The 22,364-nt window shown below is 40.1% G+C and overlaps 1 protein-coding gene across 3 annotated transcripts in view; it reads right to left on the reverse strand.

Moving 5' to 3' along the window:
* Positions 1-14,860, reverse strand: part of Gls (glutaminase) — a 67,577-nt gene extending 52,717 nt beyond the window's left edge. For all 3 annotated transcript variants that reach the window (XM_059278621.1, XM_059278622.1, XM_059278623.1), the window contains exons 1-3: positions 14,430-14,860; positions 3,906-4,002; positions 3,446-3,567 (exon numbers count right to left, since the gene is read on the reverse strand). In XM_059278621.1, coding sequence (XP_059134604.1) covers positions 3,446-3,567; positions 3,906-4,002; positions 14,430-14,860 — 650 coding nt within the window. The remainder of the gene's footprint in view (positions 1-3,445; positions 3,568-3,905; positions 4,003-14,429) is intronic.
* Between the last annotated feature and the right edge of the window lie 7,504 nt (positions 14,861-22,364).

Below are 22,364 nucleotides of genomic sequence, written 5' to 3' on the forward strand. Positions count from 1 at the left end.
CAAGATATCTTTCTTAGCTCCTGTATAACTACTGGGTAGTATTTCACAAAAAGTTAAAATAATTGCATATATTTTCCATGAATAACACTTTGAAAGCTTTGTTAAAATAAAACCAATTTGGTTTGGTCAAACTCAATTTTTGTAAGTGAAAAACATGTTAAGATGTTTATAAAAGTAATGCATCCTTTATAGTTAATTTCTTATGAAGTACCACCATAAATTTTATATTACCAAAACCAAAAGCAAGCTACATGTAAATGTAACACATTACAGAATAAAAAAATGTTTCACTGTTAAAAACCATTTCAAAGACACAATAAACGCTCTGATGATTTAAGCAATACTCTGCTTTCTTCTGAAAAGGATTAAGCCAAAAACATGTTAGTGTAACCTTGAAGAACTCTGAGTGTTGTAGTACTTTTTAAACTCTGAGCTGAAGATAGTCTTAAGATTTCTCAGTATCAGTAACTCAGTCACAGAGTATTTAACTGACAAAGACAACTTGCTATACACATGAACATCAAGATACAACACAAACTATAATAAATACTTTAAGGCAAGGCCCATAATGATTTAAAAAAAATTACTGGGTGGTGATGGAGTATGCTTTTAATCCTAGCGCTTGGGAGGGAGAGGCAGGTGGATGTCTTGTTTGAGGCCAGCCTGGACTACAGAGTGAGTTCCACGACAGCCAGGGCTACATAGAGAAATCCTGTCTCAAAAACACCAAAAACAAGGAACAAAGAAAGAAAGGAAGGAGGGAAGGAGAAAAGGTAGGAAGGGAAAAGAAGGAAAGATAGAAAGACAGAGAGACAGACAGATAGATAGACAGGCAGGCAGACAGAAAATAATGAAGTCAGACTATTATTTTGAGACAGTATTTCTGTAACTGGATTCCTCACAGACAAATGTTATAATACTAAATTAGCATGCTTTGAGGAAAGAGAAAAACAATGGGCATTACTGATTGTGTTTAACCTTAAAAATATCAATACTTTCGTAAGAGTTCCCCCCTTCATCACAGGTAAGCAAATGAAATTAAGAGGTTGAGTAATACACCAATAAATATTATCATTGATTAAATATTTAATTTTTAAACATCTCAAATAGCTTCTAAAATTCAACTTCCAAAAATAATCAAAGTTGCAAGGGAAATATAACAAGCATACCTTTCTCAAATGAAAAAGCTTAAGGTAATTCCTAAAATTAAATTACTACTTATTTTTAAATCAAATATATGAGCTGGAGAGATGGCTCAGAGGTTAAGAGCACTGATTGCTCTTCAAGAGGTCCTGAGTTCAATTCCCAGCAACCACATGGTGGCTCACAACCATCTGTAATAAGATCTAGAAAAACAAAACAACAAAAAACAAACAAAAAAAACCCTAGAAAATTGAAAAAAAAAACAAAAAACAAAAATACTTCATTTTTAAGAGATTACAAATAAAACATGGAAATAACAAGCAAATTCAAATTATCAACCCACTATTTCTCCACACTGTCATTTTAAGTGTTTAAAACTAATCAGAAGGCTGGAGAGATGGCTCAGTTATTAAGAGCACTGATTACTTTTCAGAGGACTCTGGTTCGATTCCCAGCACCCACAAAATGGCTTATAGCCACCATATTCTATTACACCAATTTCAAGAGATACAACGCCCTCTTCTGGCCTCTGCCAGATATATTTTAGGTTAAATATCAACACTTTCACTCAAACCTGAATTATCTACCTTTATAACTACTTCTCTCAGAAGAAAGGAATTCCATGTTTTAACAATTCCTTTCCAGCAGCATGGAGATGGGATGGTTTATTTTTGACAACCTCAAGTAGGTAACTTCATATACTTGAGATCATAGAAGGAACGTCTCTGGAGTAATCACCTTTCTAAGTGACCCAAAAATGTTCATAGTCAGGTTTTGAGTTACTCATTCTAGAAACAAAACAAAAAATCTTTTGACAATGACTCACTACAGACCACTGTGTTTTCATGTCAGGTTGGGTATTGCCTATAGTACAATCATAGATTTTTTTAAAAAAACTTGAGTTTGTGTTTAAAGTTGTGGTAATCATTATGTATTAATTCAATTACAAACAGAATTTTATGATTGTGGGTCTTCGGGTTCATAACTGAGAGAATATTTAAATTGTTTTTAATTTCATAATGAAACAATGTTCATAAAGCACATTTTAAAGGTGGTTTAAATGTGCAATTTAGTGTTTTCCCTTAAAAATTCCAAAGCCAGTTCCCCATACCAATTATTCACAATCCAACCTACCATCAATTAACTATACTCACAGATAAACTAAAGTAACCTTCCAGAAGGCACCATAATCAAGAAAGGGTACTTTGCACAAGTAGTTCCTAAGACAAATCCTACCCCAAAGGCTCAAATCAATCTAGAAGTGAATTCATGCCTTTCACAAAATGAACAGGTCAACCGATTCAACTTCCTAATACCAACTGCAAAGTAAGCTTACCAGCTACACATTAAAGTTGGTTGCATTAAGAGAACCAAGAGCCTTCTGGTGAGAATTCAGAATTGGCATAAGTGTCACAAGCATGCCAGAAACTTCAGAGAACCTTACTTAAAAACTTATCCCTCCCAGGGACTCTGGGATACCAGGAGAGATTTACAAAAAATCATTCAATCCACCAACGAAAAGAAAGGTAATTAAACACACACACACAAAAAAAATAAACTTTAAATTAAATGTAGAAATTACTTGGATCCATCTCAACTTAAGTCTGTAGCTTAGAAAAAAACAAAAACAAACTGTCTTACAGTTGTTTATAATTTTATGCTGCTTTCCATTAACTATTAATAAATTAAAATATTATTCGACTCTTTAGGATCAATTATAAACATGTTCTCTATTAAAGCTAATACAAATACAGTAAAGAAGATTAAGAAACAGATATGCAAATTCAGCAATGTTAAAGTGTTCTCATTCAATCAAACCAAGGTTTTAATCTTCAAAGTTGTCTTAAGTTCTCAACTGTTTTGCAAAAAAAAGACAACAATCCAAAACCCAGTCATTAATACATTTGAAAAAGAGAATGAGGTCATGCAACTACATAAATATAAGGACTACAGAGCTGTCTGAAGTCCTCTTATGTTCATCATCTACATTACCACATAGAAATAAACTTACAGACTAAACTGAAAAAGTCAGCAATAATGCAGACAGTGGAACACCCAGACAGAATACAATCCCTGGGCACAAACAACATTGATAGCAAACTTTCATTACAACCGATTTAAACCCAGTATATAACAGAACTTTAATATATGCCATAACGGTTTTTCAAAGATATAATATTTACAGATCCCTTTTCTCAGTCACACTACAGCACTGGTCTTTAAAATATAAAATCGTGTTTTAAAAGCAAAATCAGTACACAGCACAGCAAGTCACCATTAAAGGTTTGGCAGAAATGTTTACTTTTTAAAAAGATCTTTGTCTAGCATGACACCATCTGACGTTGTCTGAAGAGTTAATCTTAACATATCCATACACTCTTTCAACCTGGGATCAGACGTTCGCAATCCTGTAGATTTGAGTGCCTGTTTTTAAAAAAATAAGAGTTTGTAAATATACAGCGTAGATAATGTATATGCTTATTCCAACTATAAGTTTCATTCTTGTATAATAAAGTTTCTACGCAAGGCTTATCACATATGTGGTATTTATATCACTATTACCCACTTTCTGGACAAGTTTCTCATTGTTTCTTTTTCTTTCATTGATTACCTTGAAGTGAACATGGTAAAAATTTGAAAACAAGAGAAACACTGTCAGAACCTACAGGTCAGATAAACTTTAAGACTACATTTCAGCAATAGTGTGTAACTGACTTAGTATTACTTCTTTGAACATTGAGAGAAAAATATTAAAAACTTACTGTAATAAACTTGTGAACAGGTATCTTTTCTTGTCCTTCTGCAATGGTATAGAACAGCAAATCTTCCAAGCTAGGTAACAGACCCTGTTTTACTTTACTAGGGAGAAAGAAAATAATACAAAATTAATCCTTGTGTGTATAGTCCAATGGATGAAAATCAAGTCCATTATTAAATAACCATGTACCAAACTATAGTTGAGATGATACATTCATAAATACTATAGCTATAATAAACACTGATTCACCAGAATCAAGTCAGTACCATTAGAAATCACACTGGAAAAAAAAGTCAAAAAAAAAATTTAATAGTTTTCAATACCAGGTCATTTTTATTATATACATATATAATTTTAAATCTAGGTTCTGTTTATGAAAGAAGACAAGCAGTATGTCTCCTTCCAAAGTCTGGGTTATTTCACTTACTATGATGATTTCCAGTGACATGCACTTCCCTGTAAATATGACTTCACTGTATTTTACAGTTCAATAAAATGCCACATATATACACGGGACATTTGCTTTATCCACCCGGTGGGTATCAACACAGTTACACTTCCTGGATAAAAGCCATGGTTGTGCTGATTCTGAATGACTGTAAGCATGAACTCCTGACAGAATGATAGAACTGTAGTGCTTTTTCTTTTCTCCATGTGCATGTATGTGTGCAAGTGCCTGCAGAGGCCAGAAGAGGGCAGCAGATATCATGGACCTGGAGTTAGATCAATTGTGAGCTTCCTGACTTGCATACTGGGAACCCAACTTGGGTCCTCTGGAATAACACCAAGTGCTTTTAACCACTGGGTCATCTCTCCATCTCTTGTAGTTATTTCTAAAGCAGTGTACACTTACATTAATAACAAACAAAAAACCAACAACAACGAAACTTCACATATCATAGAGTATTAGAAGAAAATGTTACCAGCAATAGTAAAACTTAATAACTAATTTAACAAAACTATGTTAAGAGTAACCAAACTTCTAAACAGGAAAGCAATCTTTCCTATCTACTGAACAGCCTTTAAGTAAACAAACTGTCACACACTAATTTAATGTATTCTGGGTGGAAAGGTTTCAGAACTCAAAATATACTCCATTATTCCAATTATTAATCACTGTCATAAGTATTATAATGGTGACAACTGCAGGTCTCAACAAGGCATAACTAACACCTGCAAGCCCAGCACTGGGAGGCTCAGATAGGAAGATCTGAGTTCAAAGCCAGCCTGATTTCAGAGGGAACTCTAGGTCAGTATGTGCTTTAGTTGAGACCGTCTCTGAACAGCAAAGAATGGCAGCTCTAAGGCAGACCAATCCACCGCCTACCTACCATGATTCATACACACACGTGTGGAAGAAATATATATAACTCTACTTCAGAAAGCAAAAAGAAAGAAAGAAAAGAAAAGAAATAGAATACTAATTCTTAAATGTCATCAGTTCCAGACTAGTTATAAGTATAACAGCAACTTTCATGGGTAAATTATGTACATTGCTCATTTAAAAAAACTAACAGATCATGTCTGTCTATAACTGTTTCTGTGTTGTTGAAAAGACCTTTTCTACATGTCTAAATGATTCCTGGATTTAAAGATTATATAACAGTTCTGAACTTTAACAGGTCTACTAGTATTTCATTATTTCCTAATGAAATTACTTCTCATCTCCTAGTATGATATATATAGAGTGATACACACACAAACACCCCCTTTGAAAAGATAATAGCTAAAAGAAACATCAATATTGGCATCAATATCATTTATATTTATTTTCAAAACACTGTTGTATCAAACTTAAAGGCTTTTAAATTTTTGTATTAATATGTGTGAGTGCAAGTAGGCATGTCATGAAGGAAGTCTGAAAACAAATTTGCATAGTCAGTTCTCTCTCCTTTATGGGGTTTCCAATGATCCTACTCAGGTTTCTCAGCTTGGGTGGCAATGCTTTTATTAGCTGGGCTATCATCTCTAAAAGTATATCAATTTATCAATACTAGCATGTTTTAAAAGTTAACCTTTATAAAGTGCTAATGACATATCCTCTCATAATTTTGACCTTACACAACTTTTTTAAAAAAGCACGTACAATATTTTAATAATAACAGAAAATCACTTACATACTGTGCTGTTTTATGAACACTCTTATTTAATCTATCCTAATTAATGATCTAGTGACAGAAATATGTCTTACGAAACTATTGCATAATTTCTGGTACTAAACAAATTTACTTGCTGACAAAAATGAATAACACTATCTTTATCCACAGAGGGAGAAAGATACTAACTCAGACAGGGTAAGAACCTTCCCAAGGTTGCACAACAGCAGAAATGAATTTTGAATGTGTGTTTCTCTGAATGTGGGATTCAAATTTACTACTGCACTACTCTGACATAGTTGCTACTTTTCCGAGGCACAAGCATGTTTTCTAGGTTTTATCCTGATCTAATAGCTTTAAACAAGAGTTCAATAATACTGATGACCCAATATTTAAATAAAAATTAAACCAGCTGTCAAAATCAGTGAATAATAACATACCAATTATTTACAGAAAATGGTTTCTCAGATAAAACTTTAGATAATGGCAGTTTATTACTTTAAAAACTGCAGAATAAGCTTTCTACATATTTATCACACCAGTAAATGGTATTTACTTTGCCTAAAAGCTATGTAAATAACACTAAATATACACTTCTTTCACTTATGGTACATAGTGAAAAAAAATTAAAATGGTTCTTTATTACCATAGCTAGCAAACTGAGTAAATATTTACTTGCTTAAAAGAGAAGAAACTAATTTGTATCCATAGAAAAAAATGTAAACCATGCCTACAATACATGATCACAAAACTGTACAGACTGAAATGGCAGCTCGTACCTGTAATCCCTGACTCAGGAGGCCAGAGACACCAGGATTCAAAATTCAAGGCCAGCCAGGGCTACAGAGCAACTAAGTCTCTGTCCCCTGCCCCCACAAAGAAACCCCACAGAAATTACTATAGCTTGCACCAAACACACACCAAAAAGCGTTCTTGCCTTATACTTATTTCTCTTTTCTAAATTATTACCTTTATGGTATCATAACCATGTGTTTTACTAAAAATTGAAAAGCTAAACACTATTATATGCTAGATGGCTGTTTTTTCCTGCCTTATCATAGCTTCAGCTGTCAACTTGACACAAATCTAGTCACCTGGGAAGAGGGATCCTCAACTAAAGAGCAGATCAGATTGGTCATGTCTATGAGACATTTTCTTAATTGCTAGTTGAAGTAGAAGGTTCCAATCTATCCATCCCTGGGCAAGTGGACCTGTACCTTCTCAAAAAGGCACCCGAGCAAGACAGTAGTCTTCCTTCCTCTGTGGTTTCTGCTCTAAGCTCTGGCCTTACATCTGTAAGATGAAATAAATCCTTTATATTTCCTGCCCAATTTACTTTTGGTTATGGTGCTATGCTGGCTAGTTACGTGCCAACTTGACACAAGCTGGAGTCACTGGGAGTCAGAGACCTCAACTGAGAAAATGCCCCATCAGATTGGCTGGGAGGGCCTAGACCACCAGAGGTGGTGATATCCACTTAGGCAGGTGGTCTTGGATGATGTAAGGAAGCAGTCCGAGTACACCATGAGGAGCAATCCATAGCAGTCCTCCTCCAGGGCCTCTGATCAGTTCCTGCCCTGACGTCCCTTGATGATGAAGTACCAAAATAAATCCTGTCCTCCCAAGTAGCTTTTGGTCATGGTGTTTTATCACATTAGAAACCTGAACTAAGAAATGTGTACTTCACAGCAACAGAAACCAAACTAAGAATTGTTAAAACAGTCTTTTACAAAGCAAGGAGATTATTTTAAACAAATAGTACTTTGGTACCATTATAGTTGACTTATTCAGAACTACATTATAGGGAGACGTTAATAAAAAACAGACTCCCGTTATAAGTATGGGAAAATGAAATAGCTCTGAAAATATAATGAGTGGCCCTTTTCAGGCGTGAACTCTTGTTGTCAGAGTATTTAAATAGAAGGAACAAACAACCTTTACAGAACATAACAGAAGGAGGGGGCAGCAGATGGAGAGATGAATTTTTAAGGTCTCTCTCAAACCTAAACCTAAAAAAGACCACTTAATTCAATGAAGTGTTTCACAGAACTGTCAACAGCAGTTGGGGGGAGTACTATGAACTTGGTTAGGTAATATACTCTTCTGGGGTATTTTGTGAAATACACAAAATGAGGTAGAATTAAATGATCTTCGAAGTCATTTTCCAATTCCAATTGTTAATGAATTGCTTAAAATAATGTCACAAACTAATACAATCATAATTTTACTCAGTATTTTCATATCCTTATTTTACAAGCACATTCTTAACATTAAAAACTATGGGTGGTACTTAATGTCGCAATTTTCTTGGTGCAATACCTACTTATTATTCTTATACAACCAGAAATGAGGTATCAGGATAGCAGTAGCAACAGGTTATCAAAATTTAACTGAAAGGGGTCTTCCATTTTTTAAGGTGTTTACACTCACAAGGGAAATCCTGCTTAGAAGCAACTGTTGAGAGGTAGAAAACCATGCCCATACGGACAGCTAATACTGCCATTTTTGTTCTGTCCATCTATTACTCTTCCTAAGCTTTCTTTAAAACTTAAGATCATATAGTTCACAGAAAATTTTGTATTCTAACAACCTTAGCACTCCATTTCCTTACAACTTTAAGAAATGGTTAATTTACTTAACTACCCCATTGATGCTGAGTATGGGAACCCATTACAGCTAACTGCATTTTAGCACAGGAATAAACAAACTACAGAAGAGGTCATCCCTTTCTATAAATAAAGCATCTTGCTCCAATATGTAAGATACTGTACTAAAAATATTGGGGATAAATTTTTCTTTTATTTCAGTTTATTTTGTTAGCCTAGATTACTAAAACAATAATTTGAGTTCCTAAGTTAAAAAAATTCTCCAAAAAGTCTGTACTGCTTTAATAACTCCTATCCAAAAAAAAAAAAATCTAGTTTGTCAAACTATCAAGAGAAGTTTAACATCTTTAAAACTGTACCAGAAATGAGTAGATGAAAATACATTCCCAAATCCTGACATTATCAAATTGGTATTCATTATACCAAAACAACAAGCTCTATGCTTTCAAAGTAATACTTTCACGTAAACTTTTCTTTAGAAATCAGTAAAGAATACTGAATGCCACATACCAGAGAATGGGCACCTCCCAAAGGAGACCGTTTCACTCCAACTTTGTCGTTAGAAAACGTCGAGTTCAGACATTATTCCTATGCACTATTTCATAACCCAATCAATTTTACAATGGAATAGTCTGGGGTAAAATTGGGAGTAAATGTCTCTATGTGCAACCGTGCACAACACTGACAGGCACCGATAATCACAAATTTTAAAAATGTGTTTGTTCTCTCAGCTTTAAGCGTTTCTCTTACAGTAGGTGACTTAGGTGAAAATGTCCACATAACTATAAAATATGCCCTTGATTTATAAGGGATTTGATATTTAAAGAATGTTTTTTCATCTCAAATATTACAAGAATATAGTTTTTTATTATTGATTTCAAATGTCTTAAAAACTGAAGAAACCCAAGTATCTTCACAAACTTGCTCTTGAAGGTAACATTTACTTCTCAGAGGAAAACAATAACCTTCCCCCTTTTGGGCTAGGTATCATTGCCTCATTTAAAAAAAAAAAAAGATAAAATTGAGAAATTGAGGCTGGAGAGACGATAGCTCAGTGGTAAAGAGCACTTGTTGCTCTTGCAGAGGACACGGGTTCAATTCCCAGCATCCACAGGGTGGCTTAGAGCAATCCATAACCCCAGTTCCAAGGGATCCAAAGCCCTCTTCTCACTTATGAGAGCAACTAGGCATGCATATGGTGTACATACATGCATGCAGGCAAAATGCGTTAAAAAAATAATAATTTTTTTAAAAAGGTGAAATTCTATCTGGTAGCTCCCCAAATTCTGTGGGCGGCAGACTTCTCAACACAACAAAGCTGCAAGCAAGAAGCTAAAATTTCAGGACTCAAATTTCTGTGTTCCATGAATTATGTAAATTTGTTTAGACTTATATTATGCAGTTACTTGCAGATCATATACAGGTTTATCAATGACTACTAGATGCATGGTTTAATGTAAATGTTAGGCTTCAAAAGTATGACAGAGTTACTGGCACTTTCTTCTCTTCCCATTAAAACTACAGGGTTGAAAGGTAGTTTAGTAGCATAACGTGCAAGTATGTGCAACATCTAGGCTTAATCCTCTGCGGTGCAACAGACAGGAGAAAGTGTTGACTTAGTTTACTCCTAGGGAAATCACAAACGAGAGAGAACTAAGAAGCACAAAAGAAAAAATTAGATACTCTTTCGACCTTAACTCTAAGAGAATGGTAAATATTTTCAAAAGACTATTATTTTAAGTTGAGTTTGTCTATCTGAGTGTATGTGCTCACGCACGTGCAGGTGCCTGCAGCGGCCAGGAGTGGGTGTTGGGTCTCCTGGAGTTACAGGGCTGGACATGATGATGCTGGGCTCTGAACTCTGATCCTCTGGAAGAGCAGTAAGCACTCTTGACCACTGAGTCACCTCTCCAGCCCTGAATCGTAAAAGTCAACCTTTAGAAATTCAAAGTAGATGAAATTGAGGAGGATCATGAAAGTATCTGCCACCTATTTCTGTTTTTATTATCCAATACCAAAATACATTATCTACATCTGCCAATTACTAAATTTCATTTTCAGCACTGTTTGAGGGACATATTATTAAATCTTACTTTGAAATTCAATTTCCACAAAAGACAATAATTTTTGTGCTCCTCACATTCTATTTACTAAAAGTAGGAACTATGAAAATATGCCATACCATACCTTTTGAAGCTAGGTGAAATCACTTTTGTGTGCACTTTATTTTTAAATTTAAATATTCTTGTGTAATTAAAAGCATATTTTTTAAATTCCAGACTTCCTGGAGACATGCAGACATATTTATTGCATAAGGGGCATATGGGTTTTTAGCAACTACTAAACTGCTCTCCAAAATAGTGAACAAATTTATACTTTCACACCAGCACTGCAAGAGATTCTCCTTCCTACCACTTTGGGATCATCATACTTAACACCTGCCAAAATGATGGAAAATGGTCTCATGCCTATTTTAACAGAATGTTTTCAATAATGCACCCTATAAAAATCAGGTTTTGTGAAAAGTACATACTAGTATTTCATCTACCTAATCCCTTTTCCTAGCAAAATGTCCAAACCAAAGGTAATTTAATATAACCAAAGCTCTTAATGCCACAACACATTTGTAACTGATAATGTTCATTCTAGTCCATGTTGTTTTCTGAAAGTGATACCCTACATTAAGATATTAAATTCAATTTCAGTGTGCAAAACAGACAATTAGGGGAAATGATGAATTTGGCAATACAAATTTTAAATTTCAAGTCATGTCAAATATAAACGGAAAGGCAGAGCCTGGCTTAAGAACTAAGGTATTATCTATACAAAGATCAATATCAAAGCTAAAGCAATGGAAGTCCTGTGGAGAAGGGAGAGAGAAAAGGAATGAAGATCTCAGTGAGGAAGGAAGTGGCCAGGAAAGCAGACCTAACAACTCTTTTAAAATGAAAAGAAGCAAGCCCAGCTGTCTGGTTTCTAATGATGGATGGGGAGAACAAAATTCAGACCACTACAGAGACGGCTTGAGCAAAGATCATTATGCTTATCTATAAGCTATTAAAACGAACAATGTCATGTAACAACCTCAGACTGAAGGTCTGTGGACAAACTTCGCCTACAGGTGATATGGTTCAAAGAGTTTTACTAGCTTTTGGGGAAAAAAGTAAGTAGACAACTTGGTTATATTCCAACACCTACAATTTAAGATAAGGTTAATAAAACATAAGGTCTGAACCAAGGAAAGACAAGCAACATGAACTAATGGGAGTGTCGTGGTTAAGCATTAAGTTTGCTCTGACCTTATTTCCCAACAAAGTTTAAAAATGTAAACTGCACATCGTCTCATGTAAGACACGTTTCTGTCAAGACAAACTTTCTCTGGGAACTAAAAATAAAAACTGTCACGAGTCTGAAATTCTATCAACATCTACAACAGGTTTTTAAAGAAAAAGAAGAAATGCTTATTTAGTGAATAAAGCTGTGTCATTTAACACATGTCCAACATTGTTCTAAGCCTTGTATAAAACATCAACTCTTAATTTCCACATGGCTATTTCTTAGTAACACTATAAAACCTGGCAGACCTAAGAGTGCTGGCAGCAGACCTACGGCTGACGGGGAAGGCCTGTGCTCCGCAGCCTGAGCACTTAGAAGGGACAAAAGGCACCTAGAAAGGTCAAATGGGAGCTGACCCCCTAGAGTGAGAGAAATGCTTCTCACATGGAAAATGAAGTGTTCAAGAGAGGACAACTTTACTTTTGGAAAACAGATCAAATAGAAACGTCAACCAATTTATAATACAGTCTATCTTCCCTTTACATAAATTCATGACAGGGTGGTTTGAACCTTGATAAAAGGTTCTCTCAGGACTATCATCATCCTTTTTGAATTGGTTCTGAACCTGTTTAGTTACCTAAATTTTGGTGCAAACACACACACACACCACTAGTCTAGTCCCTTCACTAAAGTCAACAAGGTTATCTTATTGGCACTTAACACTCTCCAGGAATCTGAGCAAACCTTGGGGAATTCCCTCCCTAAACTGGCTGCTTCTGCTGGGCAAGATGAGGGGGGACAGAATGGAACATAAGCCAAAATAGCATTCCTAAGTTACAGCTTTGAGATGATTTATTAATATTATTAATAGGGCAGTGAAACCAGAAACTTTTGGGGAAACCAAACACGAAAGTTCATTTTCCTATCTGACTTTTGAAAAAGGGCACTGGAGCCATCATGGGGGGTGGGGGTGGGGTGTCACAGAACCAGACATACTTTTAACAGAAAGCATCTCCTATTCTGCAACCTGTGAATATTAACTATTAAACGGTAGTAAATGCACTTTGCAATTCTGTTAAATGTGAACACGTGTTTTGTGCCACAAGCCTGGTAAGCCAGACGGTAAGGTGAGCCCTGTATGTGATTAAACATGCATAATACACATTCTACTTTCTAAAACATTAGAGGTGTAATTTAACCAAGGTCTAGGTTTAAAAAACAAAACACTAAAAGGGATTGGAGTTATCTAATCCAACACATTTCAATAATGGTCATCAAGCTAGTTTGTGGCACGAAACCATTATCACTGAATATCACAAATTTTGTTCATCATTAAGTGCTTTTTTTGTTTGTTTGTTTTGGTTTGAAATAACACTTTTCACTCTGGGAAAATAACCAGGAATGTTTTAGGAAGGTCCCCACATGAATTACAGGAAACATGAAACAGGCCTGAGCTTGAGGTTATAAAATTCGCACTTTCAGTTTGACTTAAGCCACTGTGCAGAGCTGGAAAGAGGATAAAATGCAACAACAAGGCACACCAGGTCACTATAAAGTCAGAAAAATAGGATACAGGAAAAGCCTGAGTCAACGTTTTACCTAGTGGGGAAAACTAAACCTATTTATAGTATAGAAAAGCATTCAGGACGGTGTCATATTTAAGAAAACTCAATTTTGTTCAGGCTAAATTCCCACACTATATACACAATGAGTCAACATCCGATCACAATTAAGTCCCCCGAACTACTTAGATTTTTGCATGCTTATGTCACACTTCATTTTTGCTCTTTTTTTTTTGTTGTTTTGTTTTGTTTTGTTTTTAAAAAAAAAAAGGCCGTCAACCTCACAGAGGACATCCGACTAGCTACTGCTGGTCCCCGTAGGAACAGGTGGTCCGTGCTGCGTGCCTCATCCTCTAGGCCACATGTCCCTATTCCGCCTAATCTCATTTCTGAAGCATTATTTCCGGTGGCCCAGATGGCTCTACGCACGCCAAAACGATCCACCTCAGTAGGATTAAGAGCCCTCGGCCACATCTGGCATCCAGTGGGATGGTGTGGCAGAGGCTTAGAGAGGAGGCAGGCCGGGGAGGGGGGGGAAGGCGGCCTGGAAAAAGAGGTGAGTCGGGAGGGTAGAGGCTCCCCTCCTCTACGCCCGATCCTCAATGTCACTGGCTGGAGATGGGATGCTCGCGCGGCATCCCCCTCGCGGAGCCCGGGAGGCGGGTCGGGGTTGCGGCCGCCAGCCGGGGGTGGGCAGGCCGGGGCTGCTGCAAACAGGCCAGCCCCGCTGGGCGCTCGCCGGTCGTCCCGGGGCGACCCGCGCGGGAGGGCGTGCGGGCGGGCGGGCGCCGAAGGGGAAGTGGGAGCAGGCGGAGGGGCGCGGGCGGGGCCGGGCGGGCGGGCCTGATCACATGGCGCAGCCGTCGCAGGCCGCCTGGCATCGTTTTCTTTCTCTTCCGCGAACCCGGGGCTGCCGTACCAGCCCCGCCGCCGCCCCCCGCCCCGGGCCGGGCCCCCGTCCCTCGGCTCACCCACGCCAGCCACTCACTTGTCGCCCGCGGCCACCATCTCCTTGCCCTCACTGTTGCCGAACGCGTCCGTCTCCCCCGGGCTGTCCTTGGGGCCCGGGGCTGGCGAGGCTGCGGGCGGCGACGCCCCGGGCTGCTGCTGCTGCTGCTGCTGCTGCTGCTGCTGCTGGGGCGACGGCGCGCCTCCCTTGCCCAGCTCCTGCAGGATCTCCGAGGGCGAGCTGGACAGGCCGCCGGCGCCGGGGCCCTTGGCGCGGCCGCCCCCGCCCCACCACGGGTGGAGTCGCGCGGCGGCCACCAGGCCCGGGGCCGGCCGGCTCCCGCCCCGGGGCCGCCGGCACAGCGTGCCGAGGGGCTGCGCGCGCCGCAGGGCGGCTCCGACGGCGAGGGCGGCGGCGGGCGGCCGCAGGAGCAGCTCGCGCAGCATCGCCGAGCCTCGCAGCCGCATCATGCCGCCGGCGCCCGCTCGTCAGTAGAGGATGCTCCGGGCGTGGGCGGCCGCGGCACGGGCTCGGAGGGAGGGCGGAGAAGAGAAAGGGTCCGCGGCGGGGTGTGGCCCCGCGCCGCCGCCGCCGCCGCCGCCGCTATCACCGCCGCCGAGCCTGCCGGTCGCCGCCGCTGCCGCCGCCGCCGCCGATGCTACTCCGGCCGCCGCGAGCTCCGCACTGAGACGGACGCGCAGGGGAGGGCTGGAGACATTCCGCGCTCACCAGCCCGGGGGGGGCGGGACGACGCCTGCGCCCCGCCCCCTGCTCGCCCTGCCATTGGCTCAGCCTGCCGACCTCGCTCCGGATTGGCGAGGGCACCTGTCAAGTTCGCCTCGGCGCCCGTGCGCAGTCCCGCAAGGGGTCCGGGAGGGCGGGGAGAAGGGCTCCTGACGTGTGTGGCCGCCGCCGCCGCCGCCGGCGAGGCTCCCCTCCCCTCGGGCCGCCGGAGGCCACGCGGGGCGAGCACCGCCGTTCCGGAGTCTGGCCATTCACCAGGCAGGTGCGCTCCCGGCGGGGGCGGGATGCGCGTCCCCGAGCTCCCGAGGACGCCGGAGCGCTCGAGTGCGAGCCGCCCTGGGCTGGAGCGAGGCCGGGCGGCGGCGGGTCCCCGGGTCCACGCCTCCGGCTCGCCCCCCAGCCAGGCATGGGGCGGGGGATGTGTCCGCCCTTCTGAGGGCATCGGTCCTGCCCAGGCAGCCCCGACCAGCCCCATCCCTCTCACAAACGTGCTTAAAACTTTCCATGGTTGGCTACTGCCCAGAAGTGAAATGTTTTGGAAAAAATGAGCAAAATCCTTTCGGCTAATGCAACTTAAGACATTTTAGGACGTTGGCGAGTGGGGACCATGAAAAGAGAGAAAGCCAGGGTAGGGTGGCTCGCCTCTCCCAAAATCGTTTTTTTTTTTTTTCATGCACACCAGTTTTCCAAATTTTTTGAACGGCGACAATTTCATTGGTGCTAGTTGGCTTGAAAGCAAAATTGCAGATACTGTTTTTCTATTTTAAAAGCTGTTTCATTGGTTTAAAATAGAAGCATCCGAGTACCGTTTCTCAAAACCGGCTCAGCTCAGCATCACTTTGTCTCTTTACCCTTTTAGATGTGTGGGTCATGCAATATTCCTTGGGCCTGCCGCACACGTTTCTCTCCAGAATAAAAAAAATGTTTTTTAAAACTGTTTCCTAAAACAAATATGAGACAAGAAGGGTGTAAGATGCATCATTAATTCACAGATTTAGTAATCCGATGACTCTTCTAAATGTTGAACTAGATTAGTAACCAAAGAATCTGACTTACAGGTTTGCCATGTTTAAGTTGGGTTTTGTTTTTATTTTCTCTTTTTTCAATCTGCTCTTTAAATGGAAAAACAATGTGAGGAAAGTGACTTGTAGAAAAAAAACAGAATTGCAAATTATTTGGGTGGCTTTAATTATTGCTTAATGTGAATGGGGTGGTTTGAAAGAAAATGGCCCCCAAAGGTGTGTAGGAGGTGTGGCCTTGTTGGAGGAAGTACGTCACTGTGGGGGCGGGCTTTGAGGTCTCTTTTGCTCAAGCTTCCCTCAGTGTGACAGTGAGTTGACTTCCTCTTGCCTCTGAGCCAGGATGTAGCACTCTCACCTCCAGCATATCTGTCTGCATGCTGCCATGCTCCCTGTTACGATAATAATGGACTGAAACTCTGAAACTGTAAGCAAGCCACCCCAATTAAATGTTTTCTTTATAAGAGTTGCTGTGGGTATGTCTCTTCACAAGAATTAAAAACCCAAACTAAGACAGTGAACTTGTCAAAAATATTATTAGTGAATCCAAATTATGATGTATTTAGGAGAAAACATCACATTTTTGTGGAAAGATAGGAAAGATTACCCCTAATAACACCTAACTTTTTTCCCCACTGATTTATGGATGGCTTGCAAACAGTGTTGTTCAGTTCCTTAGAAACAGCTAAGTTATCAGTTTTTACTGCCTCCTTTTCCTCAACTCATCCAGACTACTCACCAATCCAGTCAGTGTTTCCATAGGAGGTTTTTCTGGTTTCTCCCATTTCTCAATGAAATGACTTCTGATGGTTAAAGGTTTAAACACTTTCTAATATATTTAACTACTAGGTGCTGGGGACCTGACTAAGTAAGTGGGTAGAGAGGCTAGCCACTCAATTGTGAGGACCTGAGGGTCAGATCCCAGGCACTTACCTTAAACCTGGGCCTGGAAGTGTGTGTGTCTATAACCCAAGCCCTGGGGCTGGGGTGGGGGTGGATCCCTAGGACTCTGTGCTTGCCACTCCTGCTGAATTGGTGAGTTCCAGAACCTCAGACCTCCACACAGAGGCAAGCACACTGCACACATGTGCACACATGCAACATACAACATAGGACAGGGGAAAAAAAGTAAAGAAAAAGCACCTATTGGTAGATTATTTTCTGGAGTTTCTTCTTTCTGAAGGATCTAATGGGAAAGAGCGAATGTTACTTCTCACACTTAGAAGACCTGAGCCCTCTACAGTCATAATAAAACAACTAGCGAAAAAGCTGCATCAGATCAGAACTATTACAAATAGACTAAAAATATGACAGAGTACTTAGATTCTTTTCATTTTACATATGTTTATCTTCAATGGTATTTTAACTACACAACTTTGGAATCAGTGTTTCTGCTATGTTACGGTTAACCATATCACCTTCAACCCGAGCTATCCCTATCAAAACACTTTATATGCATGTAATAATCTGAGGAAATACCTGCAAGGAGAAACATTCCCCAGGTTAGTGTGTGGTTAGGCTGTCAGTGACACCCTTGGACCTCCGCTCTGCCATGTGGGATGCAGCCCCACAGCCCTGGTAAGGTAATCAGCCATCGAGGGAGAAACTGGAACATGTGGCCTTTGCTTCTGCTCTAACCTGAAGAATGTTGCTATGCTCGCCCCTGAGGGTCTGTGTCCTTCAAGGTCAGGAAAGGCTAATGCCTCAAGGTGGTAACATAACTTCTCTATAGATTTCCCATCTTCATCTCACAAACAGCGAGCTTACTGTTTGTTGTCCAAGATGAGAACAGAAAGTAATTCTCCGTAGACCGGCACGTCTCAACCTGTGGCTCACAACCCCTGTGGTGGGGGTCTGATGACCCTTTCACAAGGGTTACGTAAGACCATTGGAAAACGCAGATATTCACATTACTATTCATAACAGTACCAAATTACAGTTATCAAGTAGCAGCCACCATCATTTTATGGTTGGAGTCACCACAACGTGAGGAACCCTTAGGCATTAGGAAGGTTGAGAACCGTTGCCTGAGAGGAAAGATGAAAAGACCTGCCTAACATTATTCCTATTGGTCTGTTTGAAATTCTAGTTGAAATGTAGAAGGCTCAGAGCCTTTAAACAGCCTTCCGCTGCCACTTCCCCTGCTCGTACAGGCCTAGTGTGGCCTTGCTGGAAAACCCTGCTGAACATGCCTGCTTTTTCCAGTGCTGAAGTTAGATCTCTCGTTTATAAAACGAGGGTAACAGTAGCATTTATAGGACTGTTGCAGGATTAACTGAGCAACAAATGCAAGCACTTAGAAAAACACCAGTAATACTCTATAGGTGTTATTGTCCTCTGGTAGTAAACTATTGTGTCAAGTGATCAGTTCTTAGGTCCATTATTGAAAAGCAAAAAAAAGGAAATTATTTTAAGCCATCTTGGAAAATACTATTTAAAGAATTAAAGCTAGCACCCCTGAGTGAGATCATTTATTACTTTTTAGAAAATAGATTTCAAAGTATCTTAAAATTGTAAGGGAATGCTGCGAATATTGATTTTTTTTTTTAAAGCTGGGCTTGGTTCCCGAAGTATCAGCTACTTAACAAATAACCTAAAAAAATTAAGAAAAAAAAAAAAAAACCACTATGGAGGGAGAGAGTGAATCTACATGTTATGTACAAATATCCTAGCATATAGCAATTACATTTTAAAATTTGCCATTTTAAGCCTTTTCATTAGCCTCTTCAAATATATCTTCCATATAAATGAAATTACACCTTTCTTAATTGTAATAGCACACAAAAATAATGGAATTTCATTAAATACGAGCAGCACATTAGAAAAGTCTAGCTGGAAACACCCTTTTTTTGAGGACCCCCTGCTGGCTAGAAAGGGAGTTGAGGGGAGAACAGACGATGTCCTTCAGAGTGACATGGTGAAGGTTTCAGTTAGCTGAGTTTGTAAGTTGGTATTGTTTGTGCTCGGGCCACACTGGGAACCATGGGAGCTCCAATTGGACGTTAAGTTTCAAAGTGATTTTTCTTATTTTTTTTCTGTGGTTGCATAGAAAATTTAAATCAAACACCCTCACTCAGAGATAAGACAATATCATTACTTGTGCATTAGCATCTGCCCGTGGCTTTTGTAAACAGTCCAAAAGTTAGTCAAGTGATTCCTGCTCAAGAAGAAAGTGTCCTCTGTGATAGACTGTAGTATTGTCCCCAAATATTTGTGTCTCTCCCAAAGAGACACTTTATTACTTCTCTATTTTGGATTTCAGACTTGGCCTTAATGAAACATGCAAGGACACGATATAACATGCCACCACTGTGCATTATTTGGTTCTGCCATCTCTCTCCTCTTTTCAAGACTGATTGGCATGTCCAAAGGAAGGATTTCTTCTTTATGTGGCCATCCCAAGCAGAGCCAATGCTTATGACTGACAAATACCACGAAGAGAAAGAAACCTTTTGTAACTGAGCTCTTAAAATAGCAATTTGAATTTGAAAAAATCTGAGGCAAATATGGGGTGTTACGCTCACTTTTAGTCCATTTGAAATAGTGCAACAAGAGAATTTTTGTGTCAGTGCTGAAAGCTGTCACAGTTTCTTAACAATTATTATAAATGGTACGTTATTAAAGGAACTCTTGAGTTTAATTTTGCAATCAGTGCTGGGTAATACAGCTAGTAAGCAAGGGCACCACACTGTAAATATTTTTCAAGATGAAACTATGTTTCAAATGCAGATAGTATAAAAGATACAACAATGGCCTGTATTTAACTGAAAACTTTGTAGAGAAAACTATTAATGGCTAGCTCAAACATAAAAAAAACAATTCTTTCATCAATAAAACATGAATTTAAAACCCTTTCTTTAAAGGTTGAAGCTGTAATTCGTCTTTGTAATATTCCGGTAGCACATGTCAATTGCTTAGTTTTATGGCTAGAAAAATTGTAAGTTAATAAGGGCCCATGGCTAATTAATTAATAGAGTTGGTGAAGACATACCCTCCAGCTAGATCTGGCCCTTGACCTCATTTCTTTTAAACCATCAAAGAAATGCCTACGCAAATTATGTCTGCAGACACAGAAATGCCCAAGGGCTCAAAATGGCTTCTTTGCTCGTAATTTCCTCAGGTGTGGGACCAGGTAGATAATCCGAGCAAAGCAGACCAGGGGTAGCACATTAAGAAGTGGGGACATTGCAGCAAGTGGGACTTGGAATTCACCTTTGAACGAGCAACAGCTTATCTATCCAGCAAAATTTAGCTAGCATGGGCACAGTTAGCCATTTGGGTTTTCCAAATGAGGCAGATAAGCCAATTTTAAAACTAAGCTACATTCTATGGCTTTTAGTTGCAAGAGTTCACTCATTTTAGAGTTGAGTAAGACAGCAGTTGAAACATTTGTAATAATAATTTGGCTCACGGGGACATGTTCTACCATGAATAGCCCACATGGTAATAGCAATGTAACTTTGATATCTTTTTCCCAGAGCTGATTTTGCTTCCCATCATTGGTCTTGACCAGACTTGAACATTGAATTCCTTTACAGGTGCCATCCTGCTACCAAGAAAAGATCCTGCCTCATTGCAAAGCCAGTTAGAGGGAGAGATAGGAAAAGAACTTGGAAGCTCCATGGCATTCTGGGGCTACTGACTCAACTCCGTGACTTCTTGTTACACATGAAACATCATCTTCTTATTTGGATGAATTTGATCAAGCATGGGCTCCCATTAGGATATCCTACTGATTCAAAGCCACATCATAGCAGTTCCTGTGTCTACTTCAATCCTGGTTTCCTTTGGGCCCTCCTCCATCAGTTAGCAATGAAAATGCCTCACGGTCATGTCCTCAGGTCCATCTGATGGAGGCAAGGAGACATCAATTCTTCAATTGAGGTTCCCTCGACCCAGGTGTGTCTAATCGGCAGAGAAGATTGGTCATCATGGTATCTTTCTGCAGCTTACATAGAATATATTGTAGCTTCCCACTTGCTCAGATTTTTAAAAAGACTGATTTTAATTTTATGTGCATGGGTGTTTTGCCTACATGTATACATGTGCACCACGTGTGTGCTGGTGCCTACAGAAGTCAGAAGAGGGTGTTGAACCCCCTGGAACTGGAGTTATGCACAGTTGTAAGCCACCATGTGGGTGCTGAGAACTGAACCCCAGTTCTCTGTAAAAAGCAGTTAGTGTTCCTAACTGCTAAGCGATTGCTCCAGCCCCTCATACTTTTTTTTTAAAACTACAGTAAATTATGTATCTGTGTTTCAACCAACATATACTTGATGACTCTTCACTTGTTTAGGGGCTACATATGATACTTTAGATCATTTAAAAACAGGGATGTAATAGGAAATACAGTAAACAAACATTCTAAAACTTACTTAAGCTCAGGTTTGAACACGGAGGGACTCCTGTAACTTCACATACGCTTTCTTTCTCTCCTCATCCCCCACCAAAACGTTGAGCTACACTGAGGCAATTAACTCTACCTTCCTGCTATCTAAGTTTGCTTTCTAATGTTCTGATAAAACACTCTGTCGAGAAGCACCTTGGGGAGGAAAGGGTTTATTCGACTTATACTTCCACATCACAGTCTGCCATCAAAGGAAGGCCGGGCAAGAACTCAAAGCAGGAATGTGGAGACCGGAACTGATGCCGAGGCTGTGGACTACTGTTGCTCATTGCCTGCCTTCTCCTGGCTTACTCAGCCTGCTTTCTTATACAGCCCAGGACCACCTGCTCAGGAGTAGCACTGCCCACAATGAGCTGTGCTCGCCCACAGACAATGCCCCCCTCTGCCCTACAGACCTGCCCATGGGCGATTTGATGGGAGCATTTTCTCAACTGAGATTCCTCTTCCCTAATAACTAGTTTTTGTCAAGTTGATGGGGAAAAAAAAGACACTGACCTCCCATAGTTGTGCCAAATTTGTTAATGCTTCAGTGTTAACCTTTCTGTCCTTCATTCTTACAAGAATAATAAGTTTTTCTCCACCTTACTTTTTCATTCATTCGTGAGTCCTAAGCTCTGTGTGCAAGGTAACGTTATGGATTCAATGCTGTTTCTTCGTGGTATTCTCCAATTGCAAATCAACCTCAAAACAGTCATTTAAAATGTGATCTCAGTTTGTGTGTGAGAAAATTGACAAAGAAGTGTTGAATCCACTCAGCACTTCTGTGGTTTGCTGTAAAAGCACCATGTCTTTCTTGGCCCTGTG

This window comes from Peromyscus eremicus, chromosome 13 (assembly GCF_949786415.1).
Source record: "Peromyscus eremicus chromosome 13, PerEre_H2_v1, whole genome shotgun sequence".
Classification (NCBI taxonomy): Eukaryota; Metazoa; Chordata; class Mammalia; order Rodentia; family Cricetidae; genus Peromyscus; species Peromyscus eremicus.